Consider the following 21,415-nt stretch of genomic DNA (forward strand, 5'->3'; position numbering starts at 1 on the left):
AGATAAAAAGGTTCAAAACAGGCCAATCATACATTACGGTTGAACGGAAACCTGTCCGTGAGTCGCGCGTCGATAGTGTTAATGCACTAACACTATCGACGCGCGACTCACGGACAGGTTTCCGTTCAACCATAATGTATGATTGGCCTGTTTTGAACCTTTTTATCTAAAAAAACTACTGCTCGGAACGAAAAATGGCAAATAACTTTTTAATTTATTTTTTCGACGACTTTCTTGCTATGGTATTTTGATTCGCGAATTTCAGGACACCCTGTATATATTATATACACACATTTCATAATTTTACGTTGGACAATATCGGCCAATCCCTTTCTAATATAACCGACACTGGGCCAATGTTTAGCCAATGTGCTGTGCTACTTAGGGTCTGTCCCTGATCATTATTGTAACAATCGCGAGCCCTTGCGATACCTCGATTCCGTACCATATATTCCGTCTTCGATTTAAAATAATACATCGCGCACAATAATGCGGAAAATATAAGGAACAGTGAAACCACTCTCGTTTTCACAGTCTAAAAAAAAATGCGGACGACGACGTACTTTTTATTTATTAATTTGTCCTTTTAATGTCTGTGTCCGTATATTTTTAGTAAGTTCGTGATAAATATACATTTATCCTTTTCTTACCCTCTCGCATCAACCCGTACGCCACTGGACGGCTCCGCCAAAGTAACGTCTTCCCCCGTCCTTCTCCTGTGAGTTACAGCGAGCGAGATTGAGATTCGCACACGGTAATTTACGGTTAATGATAATGACCTCTCGCGCGGATCCCTCAACGACCTCGACGGTAGCGCGGATGCTAACGAGCGCGGAGGGCGAAACTGGGGGGAGGGAGAAGGGAGAAGGGCGAGAGATCTCCCGGTGCGGTCAGATGCGATGATGCTGCAACTGGACGAACGAATCCCCCTTCCCTCGCGCCGCGGGAAAAAGCAAGGGAGGGAGAGACAGTCCTTTCCCTTTTGTCCCTTTTTTTCTTCGTTTCTCCTCTCCACCCCGGATTCCAGCGACGAAAATATCGCTGGGGGACCGAAGGAGTCACGGAAGTTTCTGTTAGGAAAACGTTATCTTCTGTGAAGCGGCGTCGCGTGTTTCGATTAGATATCGGTCTCGGATTGGGACAGACGTCTTACAATTAGTCCAGGGGGAAAGTCCGTTTACTGTGTTTCAAATCGTATCGAGCCGAGATATCGCGAATTCGAAAAATAATCGCGCGCTTTCAGATTGCATTATACTGATAAGTTGACGATAGAAAGTGATGAGTTTTATAACGATAACCGACAAACGTCCTATTATACACTGAAAACAGTGTCTTACTAACGCAGGTAGATTTCTAGGTGTCGGAACACAAATTTGCAGCTACTTTGTGTATCTGCTAGACAATTGTTTGCAGCCTACAAAATTTGTAGCTGCAATATTCTAGCAATGTTCTAGCAATACCTTCTGAAAAGTTTATGTTTCATGACTAAATATTAATCATTTGCATAGGATAAAAATGAATTTCGGTACCAGCTAGAATAATTTTTGTAAAAGCTTGTGTCCACGATACTAGAACTTGGACCTAGCATCGTGGACACAGATCTTAAGAAATATAGTTATTTATGTACTGCAATCAAACGTTATAATGGATGTTCGTCACAGAAAGACTTTATTCTTTCTAACATTCGCTAATAGTTGAGGTAGAAATTCTGTTATTCAAATTGACTAAATACGAAACATATGCGATTTCGCAGTTTTGGCTATTCATTTATACATCTCAATTATTTTTTCGTACCTGGAAAATTGTTGCTGCAGTTGCAAGATCATTTTTTCGAGTGTTCCTAATGTTCATTCGGAACGGAAAGAATCTGAGGACGAATTCTGTCTCAAAGGAAAATCAGCCTTCGCGATATGACAGGAGAGTATCCTAATAAATCGCCTTTGCACAAGGAAACCCTTACAGAAATGTAATACTAGGAACGAAAAAGACATACTGAATAATTTCCAGAGTTCGATAATGAAATAATGAGAAATTACTGATGTACAATAATTTTCTGGTACTTGTTTCTCTTATATTTCTGTAAAGAAAGTGACACAGGTCAAAAATATGAGTTTTATAATTTATGTTAAAAACGAAGCGCAAACTATATCATTAAAAAAATTATCATTAAGCTCGTGATTCGGGAGAAATTGTAATTGCTGCATGTATTATTTCGATGTGTAAAGTGTAATCATTAATATAATATGCGCCTGGAAAAGTTGAAAGTTTAAAATCGTTCTTGCTATTTTCCACTTGCGTCACTTTTCCCGTGCAGAGACGAAATGTGACACAAGCGGCTGCTACTTGACAAAACGTCAACAGACTTCAGCCGATCTTCCCGAAGCTGGGGACGCTGATTAGCCCCCTCAATCAGAGCCGTATCGCGACGTTCGAATGCGAAATCCTCGGTACGGCGGGGCTAAACTCTCCGGTAAACACAAACTCCCCTCGGGAGGGAGCAAAAACAAGCTCTTCCCGAGTTGGCCGAGCTTCCGATGGCTGCTAAATGTACAGAGCGACGCAAGAAAAACGGGAGGTCCTGACAAATATTGACTGCACGAGTTTCGCTTCTGCCCGCGCCCGTTTCTCCCTAGGGGTGGAAACGAGAAAGTCCTCGGGACGTATAGCCAATCACGGGACCTGCGTCAGATCGAGCGGCCGTCCCGGGTGCGACCGGTGGCGAGAGACCGTGACGGACGGTCCGTCACGAGGCGGACCCCGTTCACCAAACGAGATTAATAGAGATCCGCCGCTGTCAGCCGGACGTCTCCCGGCCGGCCACGGCAGACGGCCAGTCTTCCCGCGGATCGCAAGCCGCGTGGGTAGCAGGCACGAGTCCGATACGCGATCGATCTCCCCTCGATACCGATCCCCGACCGGCCGCCGTCTTCCTCGCCGACTCGGCCTCCGCGTTATCCGCCGCGTTCTCCGGGAGGGAGCGATACCGAGGCACGTCCGGATGCTTCGGGATCATCCCCTGGTGGTCCGAGGATTCGCGGCGAAATCGTGAGAGATCGCGACGACGATCGGTCCCTGCTTCTTGCCGGTGAACGTTTCCGCTCGCACGTCCGCTTGTCATCCGCTCCGGTAATCGGTATCGATATGCAAGGCACGAGGGGACGGTGGACCGTCCTCGCCGGTTTCGCATTAGTTTGCGTGGCTAATTTGCGACTAGGTAACGCCGATCAAGCCTCACCCCTCTGTCCCGCTCTGCTTTTCTCTCATCCGCTTTTCGTCTCGACGCAGAGGGATACATATCGGATTCTGCATGTTCGAAAACCACAGAAATGTGAAAGGACAGCTTCTCGTACTTTTCGCCTTGTCTTTTTTTTTAGAATGAAATCTTTTATAAATTTCCGAACGATGATGAAAGACGAAATCAGATTTATCTTTTTGCCCAAGACCGCGGAGTAAAACATTGAGTTCGTTTAAATTGCACTAACGTGTCGATTTCTATCAATAGAGATCAAGTTTGATTTCGGTTTAAGCTAAGTTTTGCTTGTTTTCGTTTTCTAATTCTTAGAATCGGAAGGAGATAAAAAGCGAGTTAATGGACATAAATTCTGTTTCTGCTCCGAGAAGAGTCGTCCGCAAGACGCAATTTAATTTCAATTCTTTCACACAAATTCGAAATCTAAACGAGAACATTGAGCCTTAGAACTTTAATTTTGTCTAAATCGTCCCCGCGCGGGGGCACGAGAGGCACGTTTCATCTGCGATTACGAATTTCGTGTTCCTCGATTGTGCTCCACTCGTGATCGCCTCGCGATTTTTGCCCCCTAGTTTTCGGCGAGAAGGAGTCAGGGAACGAAGGAAACTCGGAGGAACCGCGACAGTACACGTGCTGCGCCCGATACGAGAAGCTGATCGACGTCGGATACGGTGAGCATCTAACCAAAACGTCAATTACTTCCTGACTATTCCTGCCTTTGACCCTGTTATCCAATGTATATATCAATTCGATGTATAATTCAATATGTATTCAATATAAGAGAGAGGAAAATGCGACGTTTGTGAAGGAAACTCGCGAGGAGGCGCCTGTTAATGAGCGATTCACGATCTCCTTCGCGCGTACGGCACAGCGAATTGATACCGTGTCCTGTGCTTAATCAATGAACGCGTCCTAACGGGGGGAAAGGGAACGGAACATCCGGTTACGGCGAATCGTCCAATTTGCACGATACCGATTAAGGCGAGACGTTTTGTGACGTCGCACTGCGAGGTATCTCTCCGATTTAAGAGGACATCCCGAAAACGTGTTATGAATTTACATTGGACGGGAATATTTCGCACTTTTCCTCCTCGTCCCAAGATAACTTCGTTGAAATAGGTTTCTCATCTTCCATCGCTCAACTAGACACGTTGCGTCAAACACACGATTCAGGAGAATTTAAAAAAAAGAGTTAGTTTCTATATAAAACTATACAACTTTACATAATTTGGTTCTACAAACATTAACGGAGTTGAATTAAACAGAGCTTAATAATAAGTAAACTTGACCGTTTTATGTGGATAGCACAAATATTAACAACGTTTAGTTTCCAGTAATACTTTTGCGTGTACATCTTGTTGAAAAGAAAAATGCTATTATTTGCGTTACAAACAGAGCCTAAAGAATTATAAGTGAATTCAAATTGATAAGTTTCGAGGCACCTTCGTGAAATCTCTATAATTTGCGTAGCGTTTAGTCGGGGCAAAGTGATGAGTAATACGATTAAATATTCGCGTGCAAGTGGACAAGGCACTCTTGTCCTTCTCCGAGGCCCAGGAGCCTCGAATTTCACGTCGCGCGTCACTTCGCCCGTCGATCTATTGGCTTCAATTGAACGGCTGGGACGTTTGACCGCGCTTACGAAGAAAGAGATCGTCTGCCCAGCGCTTTAATCGAAATATTAATTTCGATTAAAACGCCGTACGCCTCCCGCCGAGTAGTCTGTCTCCCCCTCCCCCCCCTGCCGACTCGCTTCGGACGATAACCGACGACGCATTTCTCTCTGGACCTCGGCCCGCACTTACTTTTATTTGCAACGTAACGCGATAAATCGCCCAGGAGCCTTCCCCCTCGCCATGTCGACGACAAATATTCCCGCGCTCCCGGTCCCACGCGTTCGCGTGCAAAAATAGCAGAGTTGTACGCACATCGCGATTCGGTCATGTAGGCGCCACCCCTTCTTAGGCTTTGTTCCGGCGCTTCCTTCTCCCTCTTTCTAATTTTTTTAACGATGCGATTGGATCAGCAAATTCCAATCCTTTTCATCTCATGGTATACGAACTAATTAATAAAATTCCATGGCATGTAGAAAATATACTAGTTGACAATATAAGGGACAAGAGATCAGTGCCTCTGACTAAATCTCCCTCTTTCTAATTTTTTAACGATGCGATTGGATCAGCGATTTCCAATCCTTTTCATCTCATGGCACACAAACTAATTACCAAAATTCCGCGGCATGTAAAAAAATATATTAGTTGACAATCTAAGGGAAAAGGGGTCAGTGCGTCTGACTAAATAGTTAGGTATTGCATGTTTTTTTTAATTATCACGGCGCACCTGTAAATTTCTCGCAACATACCGATTGAAAATCGCTGGATTAGATCAATCAACTTCTCCGAAAGTATCCGATCGACGTCGTGCACACCGATTTACCACGTACACGCACCGGCATAAATGCTGTCCCTATCCTTGTGAGGTGTGCACGCACACAACTACAGGGACTCTAGTTGTGTGCGTGTACCTCACAAGGATAGGGACAGCATTTATGCCGGTGCGTGTACCATATGTTTTATACGCTGTAACAGAAACGCTGCTCGTATAACATAGATCAATCTTGTTCAGGGATATCCGGAGAAGTTATCCAGATCGACGCTGGACACTGCCGGAAATTATGCCCGCGACACGTGTCCGACGATCCCGGGGACGCAAGTCGACCGGCGGTGCAGGTGAGTCCTCGTTCAAACGAAGCTCTTTTCTCGCTTCAATTGTACGCCGAGATTATCGGATTCCGATCGACGACGCGGGATCGCGGTTTTTGTATCTATTAATATTTAATACAATCGACAATTACGGAGGCTCGATACTACATCGAACATTCCGGAGAACACTCGAACGGGATTCAACGTTCGATCGCCGCTCGTCAGCGTTGGGAATTCACCCAATGCGACACGGATACCTCCGTGCACGTGGGCGCATTGTTACCTAATCGTTGCGTTCGATGCCAAGCGTGAAATTCAAGAACCCGCGATTTGAGACTCCACGAAGAAAGACAAATCGTATAATTAATATACTGACTAGTCGGATAAACTACTTTTTCGTGATCGAATTATTTATTATCCTTATTTTATGGGACACATCGCAAGGAATGAGAGAGTGCGACTTGTATGTCTCAATAGTCGCGAAATAGTCATATGTTATTCCAAGAAAAAATAACGATTTGCGCCACGCGTTCGCAAATTTGATTTCTGCGAGGAAATATCGTATCAATCAAATATTTCGTCGAAGACGTTTCGATATACAGGGACGTGTTCATTTGAGAAATGGAACAAAGAGAATAATGAACAGATCGCTTGCGAAAAAAATTATCGAAGAAGCTATCGTTGCTCGTTGAAATATTTCGACACAGCGTGCGTGGTAACGTCTCGTGACTCTCGGCGAGCCGTGCAACCGAGGGCTACGCGAAGGGCGAGAGACTCGCAGGAACGTCGTGTGCAGATTTATGAGGCGCAGGATCGCGAGTTGGAATGCGGCCACGCCGGGACTAACGCGCGATCTTCGCGACTTTTACGGCGAGATAATGTCCGGCCGAATCTTTACGCCGATAATTTTGCAGCTTGCAACACAATTTGGGGCCTTTGTTACATGCAGACTTCGTTGAAGTCCTCGGCGGCTATTCTTGGCTTGAGCTTCGGTGAAGGGAGTTTTCTTCTTAGCATACGAATGAATTAATATAATAGTTAATGTCTTGCATCTTGCAAAAAGAAAATTGCAAACAATTCATTCGTGGATAAAATTATAATCCCTCTTCCACGTACTTATTACGCTGTAATACCTTTTCTACACGGAGAGAATTTTCTCTTAAAATTTAGTCTGAAAATTATGTAATCCTGAGACAACGCGGCATTTCGAAGAATTTTATGAGAGGTTTTCGAAATTTTACCATACGTTTTACTAGTAATTAAACGTATACATTTTCTTAGTAAAATGTATGGTGAAATTAAAAAAAACTCGTATAAAGTTCTTCGCAATGCCACATTGTTTCACGATTACATGATTTTCAGGGTAAATTTCAAGAGAAAATTCTCTCCGTGTAAAATATGTATGTAATATTGTTCCTAGATAATTAATTACATTGTATTAAAATTAATATTAATATAGTTAGGAATGATAAATTTTCTACACGCACGATGGGCATCTATTTTTAAGGAAAACATTAACGGAAAAATATTAAAAGTGTATTTTTTCTCGATCAATTTAAAGATTCGAGATTGGACCAAACACAAGTAAAAGTATAAAAGGCAACACTCGCAAAGCAGGCATCGAGTCCCATGGGATCTTTCATATATTTGCAATCCCTCACATTTGCCGTTTGGAAAAAGCCTTCCCACACGAGAAATGTCTCATAGATCCGTCGAATTGACATCGATTCGACATCGTTTCGACATCGATCCATGAGTCATTTCTCGCTGGGAAGGCTTCTTCCAAACGGCAAATGTGAGGGATCCCATACAGCACAAACTTCCAAGGGACGTCCTCAGAACATCTTTAGGACGTCCTTAGGACGTAGAATGTCCTAAGGACGTCCTAAAGATGTTCTGAGGCCGTCCCTTGGAAGTTTGTGCTGTATGGGATTGCAAATACATAAAGGCTGGTCTACAATACATGGAGTAAGCTGGAGTAAGCTGGAGTAAGGAGTAGAAGTAAGGAAATAAATCCATTTTATTTCTTACTCCTACTTCAGCTCTTAGGCTTACTCTCGGTGAATCAAAATGCCATGATTGATGGATTTATTTCCTTACTCCTACTCCTTACTCCAGCTTACTCCATGTATTGTAGACCAGCCTTAAGAGATCCCATGGGACTCGATGCCTGCTTTGCGAGTGTTGCCTTTTACTTGTGTTTGGTCCAATCTTGAGTCTTTAAATCGATCGAGAAAAATTGTCGAATCGACACCGTCGAATTGACGAACGTGCACATTTCATTGTTTAAGTAAAGAAACGAGGTGAACGTCTTTTTTATTTGTTCTCACCATTCCACCGTATGCCAAAACGACGAGCGCGTACGCTTTCCATTTCAATTAAAAAAATGCTCGTCTCCGGGATTACCCGATTACACTTTACGGTCAATTGTTAATGGATTGCCACAATTTATTAGATAGTACGTGCGTGGAATTAGCATAAGGGGGACGACACCTTCCCGGATATTCCGGATCTTCGGGCCGGGCCGGTCGACGGGGCGCGGAGGAGGGCTATTTTCGTTACGTGACGCAATCCGATCGGTCGGTGGGCGCGGATATGGTTTTTTTACAGCAGCCGTGCTACGCGCCACGATGGCGCGATGAGCCGGGGCCCCGACGGCAAGACCGGGGGAAAGGGGGACCGTCGGGCGAGGTGGAGGCGGTGCACGCGAAACGCCGAGGCGACCAGGGCGACGTGTTTTGCGTCCTTCGAAGGTCGGACCCGGCGCCGCGGTCACCGATCCTCTCCGCGGCGCCGGCGCCGGCGTGTCCAGCCACTAAATCCCGGAATTATGCGCCCGCTGGATCCCGCTGGATGGATGACGGCAGTCGCCCGGGGGGCGACAGATTTATTGAAACGGCCGATATGATCCCCGATAGCGAGGCGCGATCGTGTCTTTAAAGCCGTCGTTAAAACGGCTTTTTTACACTACGTAAAAACGTCGTGACAACTGGCTTGATTAGTTGCGAACTATTAGCGGCACGCATTAACTTCTGGACCCGTAAAAGAGTCTCTGAGGTTATTTACTTTTTTATCCCGCGAAATACCTTCTTAATATCGTCGGTCAAACCTTTTCCTTCTTCCAGACGAGTTTTGATTTTAAGACTTTATCTCTCAACAACGTTCAATTTAAAATAATCGAAAAATTGGGTCATCCCATAAATAATGTGGTGTAAGAGGGAGCTTGATTTATTCTTTAGCTCGAAACCGAAAGACTTTTATCGCCAAGAAATTCAAGATTTAAGATTCAGCTTAAAAGATAACTAATTGTGTTAATCTCCTGAAGCTATTCTGCTGACAATTTAGAAATTATCTTATGTTGCAGGATTGCATATTAAATAAAATATTTAATGCTAAGTGGTTTATTATATCCTTACATCTTTCGGCATTGGAAACCTTCCCATGCGGCTTTGCAACCAAGGATAGCCTAAAGTTCTTGATCGGAATTATTTCACGAAATAAGTTGTACAAAATATTAAGAAATATCTCGTTATTAATATATAAAAATTGTGTCGCTAACTTTATTCAATATTTTATGAAATGTAAATTAGAAAAAGGATTATCTTTGATATCAATCACTCTTCGATGTCTCGTTCTCACTGCCGAGAAAGATCGGAAATAGGAACAGGAATAACGTATGTACTACTATGTAGACGTCGTTGGTATACGTACTGTTTCCGTATCTTGAGTTTTACTAAAGCCAACGGCACACGATACTATTTTTCCTAAGTCCCAGTCTACAATAGAGATTTAGAAAAGCGTACGTATCATTTCCGTACCTTGAGTCACACACCTGAGATTATACGCGCGCGAAAGGAAACCGAATGATTCTGTAAAAGATATTCATGGATTTCGCTGCCTGCCTTTCAGAAATGTTCATCGGATTCCCACTGTCGCGCGAGGGCCGCCAAACTGGAGCGAGTGTCCACGTTGCAGGGTGTTCGCGTAATCGAGGCTATAGACGCCTGCGAGTGCTCGCCGGAATCGGCCTGCAGACGGGAGTCCTACACCCATCACGTACACTCCGGTACGCCCTACCAGACAGTTGTGGACGTCGGGGTTTGCATCGGCCATTGCGGCAAAGGTACGACCCCCCGAGAACTCTCCGGGACGTGACTAAGAGGAAATACGGTGGTCCATACGCGATTATCATTGCGCGTGTCGTCTTCCAGTTATTAATTTCATTGGCAATGTTCTTCAATAGATAAAAACAGTTGTCCACTCTCTGAAAGTCGATCGATGACTATTCACCGTTTTCAGCGATAATTCACTGAGTAATTTTTAGAGAGTACAGTCTTTCCTTCGTTCGGTTTTGTCTCTGCGATTTTTACGAGAGCCGAAAATTAACGTTCTACTTGCACTTTTCCAAGACTTGGGCTGCAAGCCGGTCCGGAATAACACAATCAGCGTCAAGGGACCAAACGGTACGTATATGAGCGTCGAGTAAACGCGGGATTAAAATCTCCAAAGTCTAAGTAATTTACAAGCACGTCCGCATTGAGGTTTTCGCCCCTTTTTCAAGGTGACGAGATCTACCAAATGGTCGAGAAATGCAGCTGCGCCGGTCATTGTCACCGGATGGACCACATGGAAACTGTGCTGGATTACAGCGAGCTGACAATCAAAGAGGGCACGAACACGACAGACGTGAGGCCCGTGATCAGAGTACGAAATATTCGATAAAATTAAGAGAAGGATTAACATGTCGATGTGTCACTTTGCTCGAATTTCTTTATGCACGTTCTTTCGTCTCTCTTGTATCGGCGATATTAATTTCTGTAACCCTTGACAGCAAATAAACGTCGGTCAATGCGTCGGAACGTGTCCGGGGAACGAGACGGAGACGTGCCTTTTGCGGGACAAAAAGGAGCCATCCAGGTGTTTAGCCGGCCTGTATTCGAAGCAGCACACTTGCACCCCGGCCAGATTTAAAGTGCACGAGTACAGGTAGAGCTTACAAATTCCAATTGTTATCACGTACATCTCGAGAAGAAATTTAATTCCCGATCGGATATCTCTCGACGTTCCAACTCGAGGATTATGGAGGAAAGAAGCTTCCAACATGAGATAGCGGGATTTCAACATCCAAATTCAATCGCAGATCTCTTTTCGCAACGATTACACGATCTAACAATGAATTCTCCACTCAACCAATTTTACTCCAAGGGCAATCAAGTTATGAGGGAAGCAACAGATGATCCCTATTAATTTAGCAGACACTCCGCAGTCTCATACTACTCTATCTCATAATAGGAGACTTTCCTCCAGGTATAAACGTAAAACACGATCGGTGTCTAACGTTGTCACGTTTGGAACTTTCAGAACCCGACGAGGAGCGAGGAGAGAAATAATTCAAATCACCCAGTGTGCCTGCGTCTAGACTGAAATTATTTCGCTGCGAGTCGTCACGTCCGAGTCGAATCGGAAACGAAAGGGAGAGAAAGACAGCGTGTTAGACATATTCTGCGCGTACACCCATGTTCCTAGGTACATCACGTACAAACCCATGTGGCTAAATAAATCCAAGATGTTTTCACGAACGAGACGTGTGCCTTCCTTTCCCGCACCCTGTATTTCGTATCGCTAATCGGCACTCATTAAATTTACCGTGGTAATGAAGCTTGTATAGATAGAAACGAGTTCTACGGGTCAGCATTTTGCGATTCCCCGTGTTACTTTCTTACGTTACGCGGCGAGTCGAAACCTCCCTCCGGCGCCTGATTGCCCCAATTTCAGCGGGACGCACCCACGAGAGACTATTGTTGACTACAATAGAGTCAATCACGCGCTAAAATTAGAGATTCCTCGGTAAGTATAGTTCCACCGCGCGCGCCCAACAATTGGCAAATATCTCGCCGCGTCTTTTGCGACTTTGGCGTGCGACCGCGACGGTCCGGCCACGTGGGCGGACGTTTATCGATAACGGAGCGGGGTATCTGCACAACTGCGATTATCGGCCGACAATGCAGCGCGAACGGCACCGCGGGTTCGGGCAAGGCCTCGGAATTAGAAAAAACAAAGCACCGTACGAAAATAAAGTCGGCGGGCGAGAAAAATTCGCCGGGATAAATCATCGGCCCTCGCGAGTCTCTCGTTAAGAGTACGAATAAATAAATCGTCGACGTCAAATCCGCCTAAATATCGCCGCGTGACCAATCACATAACTCGGCACTTACGAATCCGCGGAATTTAGGAAGCGCTCGCCGTTTTTAATAGCCGCGCGGTGTCATCGTTGGAGCGCGACCTCGTATCTCTCGGCCTTTTTAAAGTCTCGGCTTCTCTCATCGATCTCGACCAGTTAATTGATCATCGCAGAAAAAAAAACGTTCGTACATCGTTCCCCAACGAATCCCAGTCAGAGAAAGCGATTATCGCTCCTTTTCCTGGAGAAATATTTCGTCGAATTTGGAAATGTCCAAGTCCGCGCTTTACAATGAGAATATCTCTCGTGCATCATCAATTTTTCGCTCTTTAACCCTTTCGTGACCACATAAAAGTTCCACTTGCAAAATTCAAAATGGCTGCATAAATAATTTATGCGTTCGCTAAAAAATCGAAAAACAAACTAACTCCCGAAGAGCTGTGAGAAAAGCATTTTCGGACGCAAGTTTAAGTGGACTTTCCTCAAGTGGAAAATTTTTTTACTTTACGTGACGATCGCGCAAATTCGACTTGCGTATTTTTGCGAGTCCGCCCAGTGGGTTAAAGGGCCAAGGAATACTGGAGGCAACATCGCTAGAGCGCGAAGATCGCGCCACGGGATCCGAGCCGAGGGGTCCCCGTCCACCGACGACGGCGAGGGAGAAGCGAGAAGAGAGCCAATGCCGCGGGGGGCGAACGAGTTGCGGGGGAGGCAACTCCCGGCGTAGCATAAAGGTGACTCCTCGCGGCCAAGACCTCCCATATGCCACTTAGCATCCCGTTCGGTTCGGCAAAATCTCCTCCGTGCGCGTATACTTCTTTCCGCCTTCTTGCCGCGCTGATAAGGACGCGCCGGATAAGGACACTCGAGAGGAAGGGCTCCCTGTCCTTCTCGGCCGCGATGGAAGGGTAAACCGACGCGCGACGGAGACGGAGACGGTGCCGAGTGAGTTTCGCATGCGATTTCTCGGGATCGACAGTGGATCGCGCGATCGAGGAAACAGGACAGACGAAGTCACCCTCGCGACGTACGTGGACCCACGACGGTGATGACGAGAGGCGCGCCGTGTCGCTTCCTAGTGCTGCTGCTCTCGTTGGCGTCTCTGCGCGACGTTAACGCGTACCCGAAGTCGGAGACCCGGATCGAGGACGAGGATGGCCTCGAGCGAGAGCTTCGAGGATCGTCGTGGCCCTTCGTCCGATCGGCGGACGAGAACGACCTCGCGCCCCGACGAGAGGAGGCCCTGCAGAAGATGCAAGAGGTGACAACGACGTTAATTCCGCGATTAACGTTCTCCAACGCGAACGACAAACGTGTTCGCGCGTGTCACGCATCCCAAATGGCACAGGTGGTCGTTACGGACTCACGAAGGATTCACTTTTTTAAATTCCTTATAAATTGACGTAATAATCTGTTCAAAATGAACTCCAAAACAATTCCCTCGTGCGAATTCTTATATAGAGTATAAAAAGAATTCCTTTCGTACCTGAACAAGAACTCGGAATTATTGACGATACAAAAGCGAAATTAAGATTGTGTTCTTTTTCAAGTGGAAAAAGAATTAATTTCATAACTCGGGAATTAAAAAAAAGGAGTTCTCTTTGGATTCTCCGTGCTATTTGGGATCGGGATTCGGGGCGATGATCCGCCCAACGCGCAACGTTTCGAACTCGCTCGTCTCACGCGGACCTTTCAAACCCGGCGTCGTAATCTCCCGCAGTTCCGAATTCGCAATTTGTCGTTTCGCAACGATGACACCATCTCAATCCCCGCATTTAACGGCGTTGCAGATCCTCGGTATTCGGAGTCAGAACGAGAATCTGGCCCACCGCAAGGTACCGCCGCAATTCATGATGGAGCTCTACAACACTATCGCCGATCCCAGCGGGGTCACGCGAGGCCGAAATCCGTACAACGCCAGAGTCGTGCGCAGCTTCGTCGAGAGGGGTAATTCTTTCAGTCAGTATAATCGCGAAACTCGGACGGAATCCGCTGGCCGGACCGAGAGAATCACGGATCTTAAACGTTTCTCGTTGTTTCGCGCGCAGACCCTTCACTGTCGCACTTCTACTTCTTCAACGTCTCGGGGCTGGAGATGAACGAATCGGTGCTGGAGGCCGAGCTGCATCTCTACCGGAAGAAAACGCCGCCGAGGAACGTGCGTCCGCTGACGTCCGCGTCGCCTTATTATCTGGTAAGTGCCTGGCACGGCTGGCGTCGCCGATCAGAGCTGTCAATCTTCAAATGCATGACAATCAGACTGAACTGCCGTGTTGACGCGTTCATCTTGATATATGCGCAGATAAGGGTGTACCAAGTCCTGGACGATCGCAGTTTCGACGTGCCGGAGCTTCACAGATTGCTGAGCGTTCGTTACGTCGGCGCGCACGCTTCCGGTTGGCAGGTGGGCGTTGACAATTTTTTCGAAATAACAGTTTCCACTCTTATATCCTTTCCATGTCTGATTTCCCATTTTAAGAATGTCTTGGACCTTTAATCGCCATTATTTTCAAAATCAGATCAGATTTGCCGAAAAACCCTGTGATTGTCTCTAGAAAGATTTTTCTTAGAATCCTTTTTCGTTTTACAATGCCTTGACAATTTATCGAATTATTTCATAGCTTGAAGAATTCGTTAAACATCGAGATGTCAATTTCATTTAAAAAAAACAGAATTTTACGTAACTAAATGTGTGATATGTCGCATTGGATACTTCAGTTAGGTGACGTTTGTACAGATATTCAATGTGAAACAAGCTGTCCTCGAGTGGATGAGTGGCGAGCCGAATCTGGGCCTCCTGGTGATGGCGCAGAATCTTTTCGAGGACGAAGTGTCGGTGGAGTTCTCCCGCCGCGACGACTATCACCACAGCAAGCAGCCGATACTGGTGCTCTTCGACGACGACAGCAGCGACCGGACCAGCGGAAGATCGGTGGTCGCGCCGCAATATTACGCATATGGAAACCAGGACGATGACAATAGGAACCGCGGGAAGGGTCTCGTGTACGAGAAGGACGCGGGAAACGAGAAGATCGATCTGGAGAACGATTATGACAGCGCCGGGCACTACAGGAGGCACAAGAGGCAACGTAGAGGCGGCGGTCAACCCGAGGAGGTCTCGTTGGTGAATAGACGCGAGCCGGAATTTTTCCAGCGACAAAAGAAGAGACGCGAAGAAGAGGAGGAGGGGGAGGATGGGGGAGATGACCAGGGCGGAGCTTCTCGCTATGGCGGTCCTCTGGAAGTAACGAAGCGCCGTCGGCGCGACGCGGACCCCTCTCGCGGACGCACCACCGGTGGTATCGTGTCGAAAGGCCGCTCGCGGATCACGCGGATCCTCACGTCGATGGACATCTACGAGAGAGCGATGTTTCGCGAGAGGCTGGGCCAAGCGGCGCGAGACAGATTGGCGGCGGGGCGACGTCGCCGACCGGCGCGGTCGGCGAACAGCCAGAATCCGACGGCGCCGGAGCAGCCGGGGAACGCGACCGAGTGCACGAGGCACGAGCTCTACGTGGACTTTCGCGACATCGGGCTGTCGTCATCGATAATCGCGCCGGCCGGCTACTCCGCGTACCAGTGCAAGGGCGTGTGCGAGCCGCCCCTCAGCCAGGACCAGCGGCCGACGAATCACGCGACGATACAGGCGATCGTGCACAAGATGGCCAAGGGCGTCGAGAGGCCGTGCTGCGTGCCCACCAAGCTGCTCAGCACCAGCATCCTCTTCTACGACGACAACGAGAACGTCGTGCTCAAGATGTACGAGGACATGATCGCCGACCGTTGCGGATGTCGTTAAGAGGGTAGAAAAGCTGATCGCGACACGCTTCCGAGGAGACGCGGTATCGGCCGTGATTACCCTAGTAGTACAGTGCATTGACCAAACGTTGGTTACACATTGACCCAATATTTGGTTGTACTGGGCCAATGTTTAGCCAATGCACTGTGCTGCTGGGGTAAGCGCTATGTCAGGCAAACGGCGATAGCTAAAGAAACTCGGGGAGAGGAGGAAATCCCTGTCTAGACTCTGTAATACACGGGAATATATTCGATATTTCCACAAAAGTCATCGATTGCCATGAAAGGTATACGTGGCACCTCTTCCGCCTGCGCTGGTTGAGATGCCCTTTGAAGCCCTCCTGAATTTATCGTAAACCTCCCTCTTCTTCGCAATGTCGTATAACAAGTTCCTGTACACCTCGGTTATTTCTTTCAACTTTCTCCCAGCACTTCTGATCTTATCAGGGGGATGATATCGTAAAGCTAACTTTCTGTATAAACCTTTTTTTATCTCCTCCCTCGCTCCCTTGGCAATGCCAAGTATCGCGTGGTAGTAAAGTCCCCTATTATGAGATAGGCTCCTAACAGATAGCGCAGTTTCTTGTTAGATTGATAGGCATCATCTGTTGGTCCCACTATGAATTTATTGCCCTTGGAGTGAAATCTGTTTAGTGGAAAATTGATTGTTAGATCGCGTGATTGTTGCGAAAAACGATTGAATCTGGACGTTGAAAACCTATCTCATATTAGAATCCTAATAGAGAACTTTCCTCTATGTCTCTTTTTCCATCTCCCTATCTTGAAACACCATCCAAGGGTATCGCAGCAATATATGTAAATCCAATTGGCGCACATCCCGAGTTGCATTTTCTTTATACAAGTATAATATATAAAGATTTGATCGTTAGCTCGTTTTTGCTCGCGGCTAAAGGATCGCGGGATAACTTTTCGTTGTAAATAGTCAGGCTGTCGACCGATCGCGTTATAGCCTTTTGATTCTCTTATTCGATCGCTTCATCGCTGAAGGGCTCGGTCCAATCTGTTTTACTAACTCGTAGTTTTAATGGCTTTTAATGGATTAACGGAGCATTCTCTTAGCGCTGTCATTCCCGGAGATCCAACGTGATGATCCTGCAATCGGCACGCCACACGCAGCTACTCTTGTACATAAGAACATTCCCAAGTGCGCGCGTAGTATCACGTATAGAACTAACGATATATCTCTGTATTAGTGTACTGCTAAATCGTAGCACCGTTAAATTATTGCCGTAAGCGTAAACGTAGGATTAGACGGACGAGGTCGAGCTGTGCGTGTACATATATAAACGGCGACGCATCTCGCCGAATTTATTTATAGCCAAGCGAGAGCAAAAAAAAACAAGGAATAAAATGATACTTAAGCGACATTGTGACTGCAATTATTGATTATTGCAAACCCCGATTCCTCTCTAGCAGACGATAAGAATCTCCCAAAAGGAGGTGCCCAACGTTCTCGCGGGATTTAATTCTGTAGGATACGGACTTCGTGGTGCATTGTTGCTGCATTTTTCATTATTTTATAGCAATACGTCTTTCTCGACTGAGTTGGGGACAAAACCGCTAGGATGCGAATTGACAGCAACGGCAGTCGACGAGACAGCAAGAACGGATTGCAAACGCGAAGTGCAAGAGATCGCTTGCTGTTCCCGGGTTTCTCTCGCGCGATCGTATCGTTACGCCTTCACGCGATAAGTTACTCGTTGATATCTTTCAAAACAATACTTAGACGCCCGATATAAAACGTATGACGTTTTAATTCTCTGTGATCGGAATTTTTGCTTACTATACAAGTGCGAAGTGGAAAATGTTAATCAAATCATTGAGACACTTGAAAAATATACTCTCCAAAAGTCAATCAGTGGATTAAAATCAATAAGAAAACAGTGAATAGTCACTGATTTACAGTTATAAGCGTACCACCGCAATTTTCAGTAACAGAGGAAAGTCCCCTATTATGCGATAGGATTCTAATGTGAGACAGCAGGTTTTCAGCGACCAAATTCAATCACAAAGCTTTTTTCGCAACGAATACGCGAATCAACAATCAATTTTCCACTAAATAGACTTCACACCAAGGGTAATCAATTCATGATGGAATCAACAGACGATGCCTATTTAATTTAGCAGAAACTGCGCTATCTATTAGGAGCCTATCTCATAATAGGGGACTTTCCTCTATAGTTTCAACTACAAATCAGTGCAGACTATTCACTGTTTTCAGTGATGGTTCACTGATTGACTTTTAGAAAGTATAGATACATAGGTGTATAATTCTCAAGTCGCGTGGAGAATTGAGAGGAAAAATATGAGAAGGTATATTTTACTTGTTTGCGAAGAGTATCCGTTTCCTTCAACATTTCCTCCATGTTCCAGCAACGGTAAATCGCACGGGACTTTTATTACGTTGTAATCGGCCCCGCCCGCGACCCTATGAGATTGAGTAAAATAAGACGCCGTGATATCCCGATTGAATAATTGTCCCGCGGTGAAATCGCGCAATTTCGCAAGATTGAACGAAATTGCGGGCGATCACGCAGTGTACTCGCTCGACGAGACGTCGCTCCGGCTTCGTCCCTCCACGTGAACCGTGACCTCCTTCGTTTTTAGCACACGTGCCAGCGTAACGGGGGGTCTCATTATATTCAGTCTTCTAATTTTATATTCATCTACTACACCCCTCATTTCTGCAGAGACGCGTGGAAGCATAGAAACCCCGCGATATTTCATTGGTCTCAATCGCACTGAAGAGAAACAGAAAATTCATCGCAACGCACCAATGAATCGCCAATGAAAAAATATACATTTAATAAAAAAATTAATAATTGGCACAATTCTTCTTCGCACTTTTCCCTAAACATGACGTATTTTATGCTGCGCACAAATACGTAGTTATTTCGATAAATATGACCGGAGAGAATAATTTATCGTTAAGTATTGATACTTTAATAAAATTTCAATTTGTTGATTGGGGATGTGAAGAAAGTAAAATTAAAAAGTCACGATAAGCAACAGACTGCCTCGGCATTTTCCTCAAGAAAGTCTCTATCAACATAAATTTCTACGTCCTATCGATACCGATCTAAGCGGTGTTCACGTCTTGTCTCAGAGCAACCAGCAAAGGACGCGTCAGAACGTGAGAGTCAAGAGTATTTCTTAGAACACTTTTGTATCTTGAAACAAAAATTAAACTTGTTCTGAACATAACAACGCGTTACGTCATTCGCTGTACATATATTTCTTAAAAAATTGAAAATAATCCTAGAAAATAATCGTCGCAGCCTCACCTCCCAAATCGAAATTTACAAAAACGTCCCCGTCTCCGCGAAATAGTAAAAAAGCAGTAAAATACCTGAACCGTCGCGAGTACTTGATGCCGATTTAAAGTTTCTCGAAAGAGAAACCAGCGGATCCAAATGATTTCCAATTGCAAAAAAATTTGCAAAAGATTTGCAAAAAAAAGGTTTCAAGAGACAAAAATGTGGCATACGGCCATCTGCAGTGCCTGCATGTGGAAGCGACAAATACCTCTCTGACCTATATTTCCTGGATTGGTACTTTGAGAGATGAAACTCAACTGTGCGGGCGTGCAAATCCGTGGTGTGGTGCCCACGAAGATGCACGCGCATTCAGGAGTCTTGTAAGTCGTTCAATTATTAGAAAGTTGAATAATGCAATTCTCGTTCCCAGTATTCACCATACGCTTCCGAAAGTCGAATCTATCTCTTTCGGGCGATATATAAACAAAGTTCACTGGTACCGAGCGCTCACGAGAAACCTGCCACATCTATCTACGACGTAGCTCGTTCGCTCGCCGCGATCGAACGTCGTTCGACGTGTCTCAGCGAGATGCCTCGTGGACGTGAGACGTCGTTGTCGCGCCGTTAATGACAATTTCGCGATTATTATTTGCAAAATCGGATGCGGCGAGGACCGATCGTTGACACAATAGCCACCTAGTGATAGAAATCCGTCTCTATTTTCTTTTATATAGATATAGATATATACAGTATGTGTGTATGTGTGTCATGTTTATGAAAGAATATGAATACATACTGTATACGTATATACAAGTCCGTTTCATAGTCTTTCATAAACATGACATATTTTATCTTGCATACAAATATATCCAGGGAAGTCCCCTATTATGAGACAAGTTTCTAATGTGAGATAGCGGGGTTTCCGCTTTAAATTAACAAGCATCGTCTATTGGTTCCATGAGTTTATTGCTGTTCAAGTGAAATCTGTTTAGTGGAAAAATCATTGTTAGATCGTGTGATCGTCGCGAAAAAATATTTGTGATTGAATTTAGACGTTGAAAACCTGCTATCTCACATACGATCTCGTAATAGGGAACTTTCCTCTAATTATTTCGATAAATATAATCGATCTGGGAGAGAGTAATATATCTTTAAATATTGATACTTTGATAAAATTTTCATCTTTCGGTTGGTGGGATTGTGAAGAGCAGGCAACGGAATTGAAAACGATAAATGACAGACTCGGCATTTTCTCCTAGGAAATCTCTGCGCAGTCTGTAGCGATACAGATTTCTATATCCTATCCTCGATACCGATCTACGGTGTTCGAGTCTCATCCTGGAGCAACGAGCCGAGGACGACGCGCGAATTTGCATATCGCTCCTTCGCGACACTCGAGAGATCGCTCTCGTGCCGGCGCGCTGCATTCCGCGTACGCGAATGCATCCATCCACGGCTATATTTAATCCGCCGTGGGTGTATTTTCGAATCGGCCCGGCTAAAAATAACCGGAACGCGTTTCTCTGCATTCCACCGTTGTATTTAGATCCTCGTAATACGCGCACGCACACGCGACACACGCATGGCACACGCGTGTGCGTGCAAGAAATTTCATTACCGCAACATTTTTGGGGCATTCCGCACGATTGCGGAAGGACGATTCCAGCGGCGATGCATGGAAATTCATTATCATATTCAAAGCGAATCTTTTCTATCTTTGGTAAACCAAAGTTTCGTTTTTCAAACTCGGGTTTCGTTTCTTTAGCGTTGCATTTTAACGATCGTGACCACTGGAACATATAAATAAGTGCCTCCTGCATTTCTTGCCCTTTTTTTCGAACGCCAACAATGTCCTGTTTAAAAAAAATCAACGAAAAAAATACTTTAATCATGGAAGGGTTGAACAATAGATTTTAAGCGAGCTTCTTTCTTTCGAGTTAAAATGCAGTCCCGATAAATAAATCAAGTTAACTTACATAATTAATATTTCATAATTTATATTAAGAATTTTAATTTAATATATTCATGGTCTCGAAGACCATATAGAAAAGTCCGCGAGTTCGACGCCGTGGCCGCAAACTATCATGAGTCGCGACGTTTGCGAGTGACCAGTGTTTACGAGATCAGAATGATCTCGGGAGACATTACAGAATATTTACAAGGCTTAATTAAGGGGGCTTGATCCCGCGAGAAGTAACGACCGATC

At 45.5% G+C, this 21,415-nt stretch overlaps 2 protein-coding genes across 2 annotated transcripts; both read left to right on the forward strand.

Moving 5' to 3' along the window:
- The first annotated feature begins 2,808 nt into the window (after window positions 1-2,808).
- LOC105561157 lies at window positions 2,809-11,534 on the forward strand. Its single transcript, XM_012010903.1, has 8 exons — window positions 2,809-3,214; window positions 3,823-3,921; window positions 5,876-5,979; window positions 9,862-10,075; window positions 10,362-10,415; window positions 10,514-10,656; window positions 10,784-10,938; window positions 11,314-11,534. Exons 1-8 carry the CDS (start codon window positions 3,142-3,144, stop codon window positions 11,369-11,371), a joined length of 900 nt encoding a protein of 299 aa, XP_011866293.1. The 5' UTR covers window positions 2,809-3,141; the 3' UTR covers window positions 11,372-11,534.
- A 1,365-nt stretch (window positions 11,535-12,899) lies between these two features.
- Window positions 12,900-16,584, forward strand: LOC105561156 (bone morphogenetic protein 7-like). Its single transcript, XM_012010902.1, has 5 exons — window positions 12,900-13,394; window positions 13,924-14,080; window positions 14,182-14,327; window positions 14,436-14,537; window positions 14,871-16,584. Exons 1-5 carry the CDS (start codon window positions 13,182-13,184, stop codon window positions 15,930-15,932), a joined length of 1,680 nt encoding a protein of 559 aa, XP_011866292.1. The 5' UTR covers window positions 12,900-13,181; the 3' UTR covers window positions 15,933-16,584.
- The last annotated feature ends 4,831 nt before the right edge of the window (window positions 16,585-21,415 follow it).

This window comes from Vollenhovia emeryi, unplaced genomic scaffold (assembly GCF_000949405.1).
Source record: "Vollenhovia emeryi isolate VEMERY1.0 unplaced genomic scaffold, V.emery_V1.0 DF939210.1, whole genome shotgun sequence".
Lineage (NCBI taxonomy): Eukaryota > Metazoa > Arthropoda > Insecta > Hymenoptera > Formicidae > Vollenhovia > Vollenhovia emeryi.

Excerpts from the sequence above, each read along its gene's own strand:
- LOC105561157 (XM_012010903.1), top strand. The coding sequence starts at position 3,142 with ATGCAAGGCACGAGGGGACGGTGGACCGTCCTCGCCGGTTTCGCATTA. Across the intron at positions 10,076-10,361 it reads CATCGGCCATTGCGGCAAAG|ACTTGGGCTGCAAGCCGGTC; the intron begins GTACGACCCCCC and ends CACTTTTCCAAG. Across the intron at positions 10,657-10,783 it reads ACGTGAGGCCCGTGATCAGA|CAAATAAACGTCGGTCAATG; the intron begins GTACGAAATATT and ends AACCCTTGACAG.
- LOC105561156 (XM_012010902.1), top strand. The coding sequence starts at position 13,182 with ATGACGAGAGGCGCGCCGTGTCGCTTCCTAGTGCTGCTGCTCTCGTTG. Across the intron at positions 14,328-14,435 it reads CCGCGTCGCCTTATTATCTG|ATAAGGGTGTACCAAGTCCT; the intron begins GTAAGTGCCTGG and ends ATATATGCGCAG. Across the intron at positions 14,538-14,870 it reads CGCACGCTTCCGGTTGGCAG|ATATTCAATGTGAAACAAGC; the intron begins GTGGGCGTTGAC and ends ACGTTTGTACAG.